We start from the raw sequence: 13207 nt of genomic DNA on the forward strand, positions 1-13207 counted from the left end.
GGACATAAAATGTTCTTAAAAATAAGTGTTTTATGGTCAAACAAATTGACTGCCTATTCTTGCAGATGTATGTCCCATGTGTGATTTTTATGTATCTGCTTGTGTGTGCATGCAGTAGATAGCCTTATAGCTGACTGTCTTCTGATCTTCATGAGTGTCTATGCATTGTAGGTTCTGGTTCAAGGCTGTCTGTTGGATCAAACCAACTTGGAAACTTTCCTTCAGAATATCTATCAGCAATTACGAGCATTTGAAAGCAATGTAGCTGAGGTTCTTCAACAGCACTACAAGCCCAAAGCACAGGTCAGTATCTCAGTAAAAGGGGAGGAAAAGAGTAATTCATTCATCTGAGTAATACAGTTCTAAGGGCTTATGGTACTAATTGGCAATCTCTGAGAGGCTAGTGTAAGAAATGGAAACTATACTTTAGGTTAGCAGAGGGACTTTTGAAGCTAAGTAGTTAAGGCATATTGTAGAAGAAGCAATACCCTTCGTCTATTCTGTTACATTTGATCTGGGTGTACTTAATGAGGCAGTGTGCCAAGATTATTACCCTACATCTAATGTACAAGGCAGGAAAATGTTGCACATCCAGAAGTAACATTTCTGACCTGACTGAGCTCCCCCGCCCCCCCCCCCTCCAAAAAAAAAGCCAGTGAGGGTTTTCTTTTTAACAGGGTTGTGGCCACTTCATTTTATTATTTCTTAAACAATTAGTAAAATATAACTGTAGCCCTTAAGCTAAGCATAAAGTGAAAGCCTTGCCTGATAAACCTGTGTATTGGTGTTCCAATATATCATGTGTGGTAGAATTGCAGGGCATGGATGTCCCTATTTCCCGCCCCCCCCCACTCCAGGACAGTAACTTCCAAATCTCAGTTGTGCTGTGAAGGATGGACTAAGTAGAGACCAGGCACTTTCTCCACTGGAAGGGAATTCAAAAGAATTGCCCCAGTGGGCAACAGATGGAAAAGAACCTTGATTGTAAAGATCTCTTTAGCTGATCGGAATTTGAGTTTTAATATTCTAATTGCTAATTCCTGTTTTATATCTAATCTCTTGCCTCTTAATCACAGCCTGAGAGGCCCATTTTATCCCAAAGGGATACTACTGACATCTTCTATGATCAGTCTTCACGGAAGATCACTTTTTCCATGGTAACATCGGATATGGGACTCGTCAACATGATCCGCAATGGCATCCTAGCACTTCAGTTACTGCCGTCCAACTCCAGTGCAGGTTAATATTTGTCAATAATGTATCTTTCTAATTGGAGTTTTAATCCCAAGGCAATTTGGTTCTTACTTTAAATCTCATAAATAAGCCATTGCTTACTTCATATCTCAACTGGATCAATTGATTCCTTTTAGCCAGGGAGGAGAGGATGTGTTTGAGCAGTTGTGTAGTATACTATCTGTGTTTCCCCCAGCGATAGGAAGAATTGGAGGGTGAGACAACCCCTGCATGGTTCATACATCTCTGGTTGATGAATGCAGACAAGTCCCCTCCTCCCTGAGGAAATGGTGCATGAATGAGGGGAAGCCTAAAGAATAGAGAAAACAGAACGGTTTGAATAAATGAATGTGAGAACTGGCAGAGACTCTAGGGTTAAGGTCTCCACAAACCCAGTGGTTATGCTCTCTGTTCAATGAGGTAAGGGGAAATCACTCCTGTTCAGAGTAGTCAAATCCAGTCTTCCTGGCTCTCACTGGTAACGCAGTACTGTGGTGCTGTATGTCGATTGTTATTTCTCCATCAAGCAAGCAACTGATTTATATCTGAACAGTAAATGAGGGTTGCCTGACTGATTCTAGCCAAATCAAAATGTGTTAGCTCCTGGTGAGTTCCACAATATGGATGTGAAGAATTATCTTGGCCTGTAATTTCGCAATTATTAGCTAGTGGTACCTCCACCTGAACTACGTTTTATTTAATGTTTTTTAGTTTTTTTGTGCTTATGAATTCCTCAGAAGGTGTACCATGTGTTGAAAGATGATTCAGTTTGTACGTTTATCAAACTGTGAGAGTCACCTAAACTTCAAGCCAGGAATGGACACTTAAAGTTCACAGTTCTAAAATAATATAGAAACTCACTGTTCTGCAGTGAAATTGTGGAACTTAGTGTGACACCACTGTAGTATTCTTGCAGTGTTCCCACTGAATGGGCTTATTTCTGTTACAGGTATAATAATCATCACTGATGGTGTAACGAGTGTACCAGATATCGCAGTGTGTGAAACGTTATTGAACCAACTACGCTGTGGCACGATTGCCTGTTCCTTTATACAGGTGAGCTTGCATTTCTAACTGAAGCCTTTAACCTCAATAGAGCAAACTGTTTCTGTGGTTGCGTAAAAGTTGGTGTGCTTCTTGCAGGTTGGAGGTGTGTACTCGTATGACTGCAGCTTTGGCTACGTGCCAAATTTGGAGCTAATGAAGTTCATTGCCATGGCAACATTTGGATCCTACATGTCCACGTGCCCAGAAATCACCGAAAGTAGCCTCAATATGAATGCATACCACAAAGCGTTCCTACTATATAGCTTCTTGAGACCTGGAGAGTCTATGAACCCAGAGTATTACTGTGGCAAGTATATCTACAAGGAGTCATGGGGTGTTTGTTTATTTTATTCCGATAAGCGTCTGACCCTTCTATTTCTGAATTATTTGTTTTTCTGTAAATCTAGTGTCTCAGCACAAACTGTTCAATGAGCACCTGGTGTCTGCCAGCAGTAATCCTGCACTGGCCATGAGACGAAAGAAGCACACTGAGAAAGAGGTGCACGCAGACCTTACCAGCGTAGTGTCTGTACGGTTGCGTGAGGGCTATACCGTGAAGGAACTTAATATCACTAAAGGTAAATAAATATCGCTAAAGTGTCAGAGCAACCTGGTCAAGAAGCAGTGAGGAGGCCAACAGTTTGAAGGGGTGGTATGTGGTGGAGTGGCAGTATGGAGTGGATTAGGTCAGGTAGGGTGAAATTGTGGGATGGGAGTGTAGTAAGATTGGGTGCAAGTACGATCACGATCTGTATACTGTCATTGCTAAGGCAGAACTCACTTCAACAAAAGTTAGACTTCACAACCCATGACTGTCGCAGTGTTTATCATGAACCTAATGAGCCTAGTAAAGGGTTTTCTGATTCTCAAGTTTTCCAGATGACAGTGACTGCAACTGTGTTGAGAGCGTTTAGTTTCCAGCTGGTACCCCCTGAAAGGTCAGTGTGTTGTAAATGCATTCAGAAGAAGTAACTTTGCTGTTTTCAAGTAGTCTTAATTTGCAATATTTATTATTTTATTCATTTTCCATTCGTAATCCTATGTCCTAATCTCAGATTTTGTAGGTTAGACAAACAATGTCTTTTAGTTTTAAAAAAAAAATCATTCTTGGGATATGTGTGTCACTGTGACAAGGTCAGCATTTATTGCCCATCCCTAGTTGCCCTTGAAAAGGTGATGGTGAGCCGCCTTCTTGAACTGTTGCAGTCCAACATTTTGTATAGCCAATAGTGACTCATCTATTGTTATATTCTATTTTTCCCTTTTTGTCTTTTTGGCGAAGCAGTTTATCTCTACTAGGTGCCTATTCTGATGGTTTAGGTGAACTAGGTAACTTACAGTGTAGGTAATAGCAGGTGCAGACCAATGCTGTAAAACTTTCATGCACTTGAATGCTTTACAATTAGTGTAATTAAAGGAAATCACATTTGTGATTTTATTTTTTCCCCCCTCTTTTAATTCTTCTTTTGATTTTTAGCTGGAACTCAGTTGGAAGTGAAACTGGTGCTGCTCTGGAAACACAACATGAGAATCGAGTACCTCGTGGTAGCCTCATGGCCCCTGGATGTGGCCAAGCGCTTGACCTGGGTGGAGGTAACAATGGAGGGCAGTTATGATATGCTCCATGACATTAGCTGTACTATGAGGAAACCAATAACCAGCCCATATCGCACCACAGTTATCCGACGGTTCTGGAACACATTGCAGAGGTAAGGGCATGGAACTGCATGTGAAGGGGGCAAGTGTAGTATGATTGTAAGAGTAATGGCAGAACAATGTCTTGGTCTATCAGTGGAATGGAGGAGGGAGAGAAATATTTGTGTCTTGTCTTTAGAGAAATAAAGAAGGCTTAATATGCCTGTATCTTGTACTTCCTTAGTATTAATCAGACGGATCAGATGCTGGTTCATCTCAAATCCTTCAACACTATCCCTGAACATTACACCATTCCGGAAAGCACCAAGAATGGGGTTCCATTATTCTACATCCCACCAGGATCTACCACACCGGTATTGTTCAGTTAAATATATGAAAACTAATATATTTCAAAATCATTGAATGAAGAAATATATTGATTCTGTAGATATCTGTAAATTTAGAGTATTCTGAACGAACAGGAAATTATTGTGATTGATTCTGTGGATTCCTGTTTAGATCATCTCCTGTTTATTTCAGAAAAAACTGATTTTCATGAGAGTCTACAAAATGCAGCAAAAAAAATTGCATGCAAGGTTTGCTTGACTTTTGATCGATATTGGCTAACTCACATTACAAATGCAAATTCCTTCTTTCTATCTGTGTATTTGTTTTTAGATAATTTTGACATTTGATATTTGTACGCAGTGTCATTGAGAATCCATAGCTTCTGTGAAAACTGCCAATTGAATCTGTTGTAAGTTTGCAAGCTTGCCATATCAGTGATACAGCTAGAGGGAGAGGATAGAAGCCTGCCAGTTTTATTCAGATTGAACAAATATTTTCTGGATAAACATTCTAGCCCCAGTTAGAGTATGCTCAGACCTTTCCTGCTTTATCATGTCCCTAAAAAAATAAACGTTAGCCGATAATAGTTAACCTGATGGGGCATTGCCCTTAACACAGGGTGTAATTGTGATTTAAAGCAATATGAGGTCTGATTAATTCTGACCACTATCGTAGTAGGTATAAGAGGTCATAAAATTGGCCTTGTGATCTAAGAGCTTTTTTGGTATTACACAATCTGGTCCTGTCAGGATCAGAATTTTTTTTTTACTGATTTCATACTTGATAGTAAGAGTTAATTATTGAAGATTTAATTCCATTTTGGTTGCTTCAGTAAGGAATGCACAAAACCTAATCTCATTCAGGCTTTTGCAAAGATTAGGTGCTTCCCCACATGATATGATACCAAAGATAAGATGGGCAGTGGAATCAGAGAAGGCAGCTCAGAAATTAGAGTTGGACAAAATATATAAATGGGAAGAACAATTGCAAATGAAATTAAATGTGGACAAGTGTAAAGTACTGCATGTAGGAAAGAAAAGTGGGCGACACACGTCTTCCATGAATATGATGAGAGAGCTACGGATGAAGTTAAAGAGTAGGCTCAACGATTAATATGTCTGTGTAGCGATCAATAAAGCCGATAGAATATTGAACTATGTGACCAAAACTGTAGAATACATGTCATAGGAAGCCATGATCAAACTGTATAGTGCTCTGGTCACCCTAAGTACGGTGTCCGGTGTTAGTCACCGAGGCACAAGGGAGACATTCTAGCACTGGCGCACAGTGCAGAGAAGAACCATGAGGCTGATTTCCAGTGTCAAGTCTAGGTTATGAGGAAGGTCTGACGAAACTTTGGTTCTGCACCCTTGAACGGAGGTATCTGCGAGGTGTCTTATCGTGTCTTAACATAGTAAATATATGGAAAAGGTACGTCTGGAAGATAACTTTAAACTAAATTGCAGGAGTATGACAAGGAGCCACAAATTCAAAATAGTGAAAAGCAAATTTAGGATTGATATTCTTGACACAAAGTATGATCAATATATGGAATGGACTTCCAGATAAAGTAATGGGGGCAAAAACCCTGGAATCATCTAAGAACCAATTGGGTGCTATAAAGCCAGGACTTTAGTTGTGTTCCACATGGATGAACTAAGATGAGCCATATCATAGAATTATAGAATCATACAACACAGAGGAGGCCATTCGGTCCATCGCATCTGTGCCGGCTCTTTAAAAGAGTTATCCAAAACAACTTTTCCTAATGTATGGGTGGGGAGAAAATTCATTTGGAGAACAGTCTTCTTTCTCCTAACTAGCTGTTTTATATCAGTGCAGCTGAGGGACTGCTACTCTGTTCTTTTCTAGAGTAATTAACTAGTGAAACTACTGTATTAAACTTAAATAAGGGCAATTATAAAGGAATGAGGGTGGAATTGGTTAAAGTGGACTGGGTAAACAGATTAAATGGTATGATGGTGGATAAGCAGTGGCAAACATTTAAAAAGATATTTTATGACTTGCAACAAAAATATATACTTGTTAGGAGGAAAGACTCCACGAAAAGGAGTGAACCAACCATGGCTAACTAAGGAAGTCAAGGATGGCATCAGGTTAAAAGAAAAAGCATACAACATGGCAAAGATTACTGGTACGCCCGAAGATTGGGAAAACTTTAAAAACCAGCAAAGGATGACTAAAAGAATAATAAAGAGGGAGAAAATAAATTATGAGAGTAAACTAGCAAGAAATATAAAAACTGACAGTAAAAGCTTCTACAAGTATATAAAAAGGAAGAGGGTAGCTAAAGTAAACATTGGTCCCTTAGAGGATGAGACTGGGGAAATAATAATGGAAAACAAGGAAATGGCAGAGGAATTGAACAGATATTTTGTATCTGTCTTCACAGTAGAAGTCACTAATAATATACCAATAATAGTAGAAAATCAAGGGGCAAAAGGGAGGGAGGAACTAAAAACAATCACTATCACTAGAGAACAAGTACTTGGTAAACTAATGGGTCTAAAGGCTGACAAGTCCCCTGGACCTGATGGCTTGCATCCAAGGGTCTTAAAGGAAGTGGCTACAGATATAGTGGATGCATTGGTTATAATCTTCCAGAATTCATTAGATTCTGGAAAGGTCCCAGCGGATTGGAAAACCGTAAACGTAACACCCCTATTCAAGAAGGGAGTGAGACAGAAAGCAGGTGACTATAGACCAGTTAGCCTAACATCTGTCATTGGAAAAATGCTAGAATCCATTATTAAGGAAGTAGTGGCAGGACATTTGGAGACTCACAATACAATCAAGGAGAGTCAACATGGTTTTATGAAGGGGAAATCATGTCTGACAAATTTATTAGAGTTCTTTGAGGAAGTAACGGGCAGGGTGGATAAAGGGGAATCAATGGATGCAGTATATTTGGATTTCCAAAAGGCATTCGATAAAGGTGCCACATAAAAGATTACTGCACAAGAGCTCATGATGTTGGGGGTAATATACTGGCATGGATAGAGGATTGGCTAACTAACAGAAAAGAAAGAGTCGGGATAAAAGGATCATTTTCAAAATGGCAATCTGTAACTACTGGGGTACCGCAGGGCTCAGAGCTGGGGCCTCAACTATTTACAATATATATCAATGACTTGGATGAAGGAACTGAGTGTCTTGTGGCCAAATTTGCTGATGATACAAAGATAGGTGGAAAAGCAAGTTGCGATGAGGACACAAAGTGTCTGCAAAGAGATATTGACAGGTCAAGCGAATGGGCAAAAATTTGGCAGATGGAATATAATGTGGGAAAATGTGAAGTCATCCACTTTGGGAGGAAAAATAAAAAAGCAAAATATTATTTGAATGGAGAAAAACTACAAAATGCTATGGTAGAGAGGGATCTGGGTGTCCTCGTACATGAAACACAAAAAGTCAACATACTGGTGCAGCAGGTAATCCGGAAGGCAAACGAATATTGGCCTTTATTTCTAGGGGGATGGAGTATAAAAGCAGGGAAGTCATGCTACAACTGTACAGGGTGCTGGTGAGACCACACCTGGAGTACTGTGTACAGTTCTGGTGCCCTTATTTAAGGAAGGACATACTTGCATTGGAGGCAGTTCAGAGAAGGTTCACTAAGTTGATTCTGGGTATGGAAGGGTTGTCTTATGAGGAAAGATTGAACAGGTTGGGTCTATACTCATTGGAGTTTAGAAGAATGAGAGGAGATCATATTGAAACATACAAGATTCTGAGGGGACTCGATAGGGTAGCTGCTGAGAGGATGTTACCCCTCATGGGGGAATCTAAAACTAGGGGGCATAGTCTCAGAATAAGGGGTCGCCCGTTTAAGATGGAAATGAGGAGGAATTTCTTCTCCCAGAGGGTTGTGAATCTTTAGAATTCTTTACCCCAAAATGCTGTGGAGGCTGAGTCATTGAATACATTCAAGGCTGAGTTAGACAAATTTTTGATCAGCAAGGGAGTCAAAGGATATGGGGAAAAGGCGGGAAAGTGGAGTTGAGGTAAAAATCAGATCAGCCATGATCTCATTGAATGGTGGAGCAGGCTCAAGGGGCTGAATGGCCTACTCCTGCTCCTATCTCTTATGGTCTAATTGGCCATTCTTTAGCTTCTGACTAAGGCATGTACTTTGCTCACTACCTAGATAAGGTCAGATTACTGCGGTTCAGATTTGTGTTGTTGAATTGTATATTTTTGACGGTAAAGAAGTTTGTAACCATTGTAAGTTCCAAGTTGTAAGGAAGTGTGTCTTCCTTAGGTGCTGTCACTTCAGCATAGTGGCTCCAAGGACTCCAGCCAATCCCAATTTGCCTCTTACTGGAAGCCTATCTTATCTATGGATGCCAGCTTTTGGCAGCGGTGGCTTCACATGCATCGCGTGGGCATACTGCTGGAGCATGATATGTAAGTTGGTATTCACCTGGTTTCTACTGATCAATGTACACTTACCCTCAGATTTTAGGGAGATAGGAAGATTATTAATATTGTGATTTTGTTCCAAGAGATCTTTAGTAGCAGCAACAAAAAAACTAAATATAAAGAAAATGTTGTGCAGTAGCCAGTCTCGATGGGTTACTCTGTGGTGTGTTCCACAAGTCATTAACGTTAATAATTTATGACTTATTGTCTCTGATGCTTGTTTTTAATGCATTTTTACCCTCTTCTCTAGCCCAGTGCCAAAACATATCCATACACCAGGGAGTAACGGCCGCTACAGTACCATCCAGTGTCGCATCTCTCTCTCTGCACTAACTTCCCTCCTGCGGGACTGGAGCAGTTTTGTGCTGGTAGAAGGATACTCCTATGTTAAACTTCATTACAAGTAAGAATTAATTTTTACTTAATATTTTTCCAGTTATAAAATTTGAGGAGCTAAAACCCTGACTGTTGTATCCTACGTGCTATTGGATATAGTTGCGTGACTTTGGAGTGTCCAGTGAGAGTACTGTTCTGCACATTGCTTCAGGACTGGCAATACATGACAGGTTTAAGACCGAGAACAAATAGATTCTTCAGTAATCGGTTGGCACTATCAAAACGCTGGACAGTATAATGTTTTTTTTAGTGCAGGGATGTCTGAGGTGGCATTAACGTGCTTTACCCAACTATTTTGTTTGAGATGTTGAGAGCACTTGTATTGTTCCTTATGGAGCTATTAGAGGAAATTATGGGGGTAATTTTAACCCCCAAGGACGGGTGGGTTGGGGACGGGTGGGAAGGTAAAAATTGTAAAACTGTAAAACTCAACTCCAACCCGCCCTTTTCTGGTTTTAACGGAGGCGGGTCGAGGGACTGGAGACCAATCCGCTGTCAGGAGGCGGGTCGGTCGGTAAAATCTTTTAAGGGGACTGCGTGCCTCCTTTTTAATAGGTTTTTTATTTTTAATTCCTGGGGGCCGGGATTCCTGGGCCTTCTGATTCTTGCCACGTAAGAGGAGGTGGGAAGGGCCGGATCAACAGGTAAGCGCCTTTATTGCACTGTTTGTGGGCCAGGAAGAGCAGGAGTGTTAACTCCAGGCCCAACAAGCTTACCTGCCGCGATCCCCCACACACGATCGGCCGACCGCCCCCCAGATGTCCGAGGCCCACGATGGTGGAGCCCCCACGTGATGTCACCGACACCCCCTTCCCCCCCCCCGATGACCAGCCCTAAGCCCCCGATGTCAGTGCTGGCATCCGCTTCTTGGGTGCTCTCCCATCTGGCTGGCTGGCTGGCGCACGGGAAACCTGCAGAAAAAATTTAAATGACGCTTCTTATGTCAAAATTTTAATGAAATCCGGGAAACCCATATTTCTGGGTTTCCCATCTGGAAGCCCTCCCTCCTGCTCTCTTCACAACCCCCGCGTAAATATCGGGGCCTTTATATCTCACTGAAGTAAGGGAATGAACTCAACTTGTGAAGTGAATAGTGGGATGGGGTGAGGAGTAATTATTGTGTGCTAGAGCTGAGTATCTCTGTTTCCAACATATCTCAGCATCTCAAAAGGGTTGACTGAATCAAAATAATGTTCCTTTTTATGTTTAATTTATAGTGGAATGGATCAGCCTCCTTCTTCCTTTTACCTCGTACGGGTTATTTCCAAAGCTCCGTGCATGGTCCTTCGTCTGGGATTTCCTATTGGAATGCAAGCACAAGCTAGGAATAAGGTATGTGTTTTGGGAGCCGGGAGGTGTGCAGTGGTGCGGAGATCAAATAGCTGTGCTGTTGGAGGCATGGCAGTCTCAGGCTTAAAACTGCATTTGTCTTGGCTTTGGGACATTTACAATTTTTTCCCTGAACCAACAGATTGTAACCAATTGGAAAACATTTGGTATATTTTTAGTTGTATTAAAGGGTTAGATAACTCTAATGAAGCACTATAATTGATAAGTACTTACTCGAATATAGAATTGCCATCCCCTTTAATCCAAAGACAAAAGTTATAATTTTGGCATAAGAGCACATTACTCCTAAATTACAAATTCTAGAAGCAAGTTGAAAATTTCTTAATTTTATAACACTTCAAAGGTATTTTTCCCGGTTCTGCGATATTTTATTTCCTTGATTTTGCTCTCCCTACTTCATTGGTTTCCAGTTATAAAAGGAGTAATTTTAATCGCCAAGAACGGGTGGGAAGCTAAAAATTGTAAAAATGTAAAATCTGACCCCAACTCGCCCACTTCCGATTTTAACGGAGGCGGGTCGAGGGGCGGGCGAGCGACCAACCCGCGCTCAGGAGGCGAGTCGGTCAGTAAAATCTTTTAAGGAGGTTGTGTGCCTCCATTTTAAAAGCTGTTATATTTTTAACTCTTGGGAGCCGGGATTGCCGGGCCTTCTGATTCTCGCCACACAAGTGGAGGTGAGAAGGCCCAGATCTACAGGTAAATGCCTTTATTGCACTGTTTGTGGGCCAGGAGGAGCAGGAGTGTTTCCTCCAGGCCCAACAAGCGCACTTGTGCGATCCGACACACGCCATTGGCCGACTCTCTTTTTTCCCCCCCACCCCCCCCCCACGCCGATGTCCGACCCCCTCTTCGCCGATGTCCGACCCCCTCCCCAATGACCAGTCACAAGCCCCCGATGTCAGACATACCTGGCATGCGCTCCCCGGCTGCTTTTCCGTCCGACAGGCAGCCGGTCTGTCAATCTAGCCGCCCGTTAGGCAGGAAACCTGTTGAAAAAATTTAAAAGGCGTCCTGACATCAAAATGGTCAGGATGTCCGGGAAATGGCTGGGAACAGTAGCATTGTGGTTATGTTACTGGACTAGTAATCCAGAGGCCTGGACGAATAATCCAGAGTCATCAGTTCAAATCCCGCCATGGCAGCTGGCGAATTTAAATTCAATTAATTAAATAAAATTCTGGAATAAAAAAAACTAGTATGAGTAATGGTGGCCATGAAACTACCAGATTGTTGTAAAAACCCATCTGGTTCACTAATGTCCTTACCCGGTCTGGCTTATATGTGACTCCAGACCCACAGCAATGTGGTTGATTCTTAATTGCCCTCTGAAATGGCCTAGCAAGCCACTCAGTTGTAAAATCTCGCCACAAAAAGTCATAATAAGAATAAAACCGGACGGACCACCCGGCATCAGACCACTAGGCACTGGACACAAGAAAGGCAAACCAAGCCCAGTCGACCCTGCAAAGTCCTCCTCACTAACATCTGGGGACTTGTGCCAAAATTGGGAGAGCTGTCCCACAGACTAGTCAAGCAATAGCCATTCTCACAGAATCATACCTTTCAGCCAACGTCCCAGACTCTTCCATCACCATCCTGTCCTGTCCCACCGGCAGGACAGACCGACCAGAGGTGGCGGTACATGATACACAGTCAGGAGGGAGTGGCCCTGGGAGTCCTCAACATTGACTCAGGACCCCATGAAACCTTATGGCATCAGGTCAAACATGGGTAAGGAAACCTCCTGCTGATTACCACCTACCGCCCTCCCTCAGCTGATGAATCAGTCCTCATCCATGTTGAGCACCACTTGGAGGAAGCACTGAGTGTAGCAAGGGCACAGAATGTACTCTGGGTGGGGGACTTCAATGTCCATCACCAAGAGTGGCTCAGTAGCACAACTGACCGAGCTGGCCCAGTCCTGAAGGACATAGCTGCCAGACTGGGCCTGCGGCAGGTGGTGAGGGAAAAACATACTTGACCTCCTCCTCACAAATCTACCTGTCGCAGATGCATCTGTCCATGACAGTATTGGTAGGAATGACCATCGCACAGTCCTTATGGAGATGAAGTTACGCTGAGAACACCATCCAACGTGTTGTGTGGCACTACCACCAGGCTAAATGGGATAGATTCAGAACAGATCGAGCAGCTCAAAACTGGGCATCCATGAGGCGCTGTGGGCCATCAGCAGCAGCAGAATTGTATTCCAGCACAATCTGTAACCTCATGGCCCGGCATATTCCTCACTCTTCCATTACTATCAAGCCAGGGGATCAACCCTGGTTCAATGAGGAGTGTAGAAGAGCATGCCAGGAGCAGCACCAGGCGTACCTAAAAATGAGGTGCCAACTTGGTGAAGCTACAACACAGGACTACATACATGCTAAACAGCGGAAGCAACATGCTATAGACAGAGCTAAGCAATTCCACAACCAACGGATCAGATCTAATCTCTGCAGCCCTGCCACATCCAGTCGTGAATGGTGGTAGACAGTTAAACAACTAACAGGAGGAAGATGCCCTGTAAATATCCCCATCCTCAACGATGGCGGAGTCCAGCACGTGAGTGCAAAAGACAGGGCTGAAGCGTTTGCAACCACCTTCAGCCAGAAATGCCGAGTGGATGATCCATCTCTGCCTCCTCCCGATATCCCCACCATCACAGAAGCCAGTCTTCAGCCAATTCGATTCACTCCACATGATATCAAGAAACGGCTGAGAACACTGGATACAGCAAAGGCTATGGGTCCCG

At 42.6% G+C, this 13207-nt stretch overlaps 1 protein-coding gene across 1 annotated transcript in view; it reads left to right on the forward strand.

Moving 5' to 3' along the window:
- szt2 (SZT2 subunit of KICSTOR complex) overlaps positions 1-13207 on the forward strand; it is a 207446-nt gene that overhangs the window by 7073 nt on the left and 187166 nt on the right. Inside the window, exons 5-14 of the mRNA XM_067990021.1 lie at positions 172-303; positions 1077-1239; positions 2183-2289; positions 2377-2587; positions 2688-2858; positions 3758-3989; positions 4160-4289; positions 8546-8691; positions 8957-9109; positions 10320-10434. Coding sequence (XP_067846122.1) covers positions 172-303; positions 1077-1239; positions 2183-2289; positions 2377-2587; positions 2688-2858; positions 3758-3989; positions 4160-4289; positions 8546-8691; positions 8957-9109; positions 10320-10434 — 1560 coding nt within the window. The remainder of the gene's footprint in view (positions 1-171; positions 304-1076; positions 1240-2182; positions 2290-2376; positions 2588-2687; positions 2859-3757; positions 3990-4159; positions 4290-8545; positions 8692-8956; positions 9110-10319; positions 10435-13207) is intronic.

This window comes from Heptranchias perlo, chromosome 9 (assembly GCF_035084215.1).
Source record: "Heptranchias perlo isolate sHepPer1 chromosome 9, sHepPer1.hap1, whole genome shotgun sequence".
Classification (NCBI taxonomy): domain Eukaryota; kingdom Metazoa; phylum Chordata; class Chondrichthyes; order Hexanchiformes; family Hexanchidae; genus Heptranchias; species Heptranchias perlo.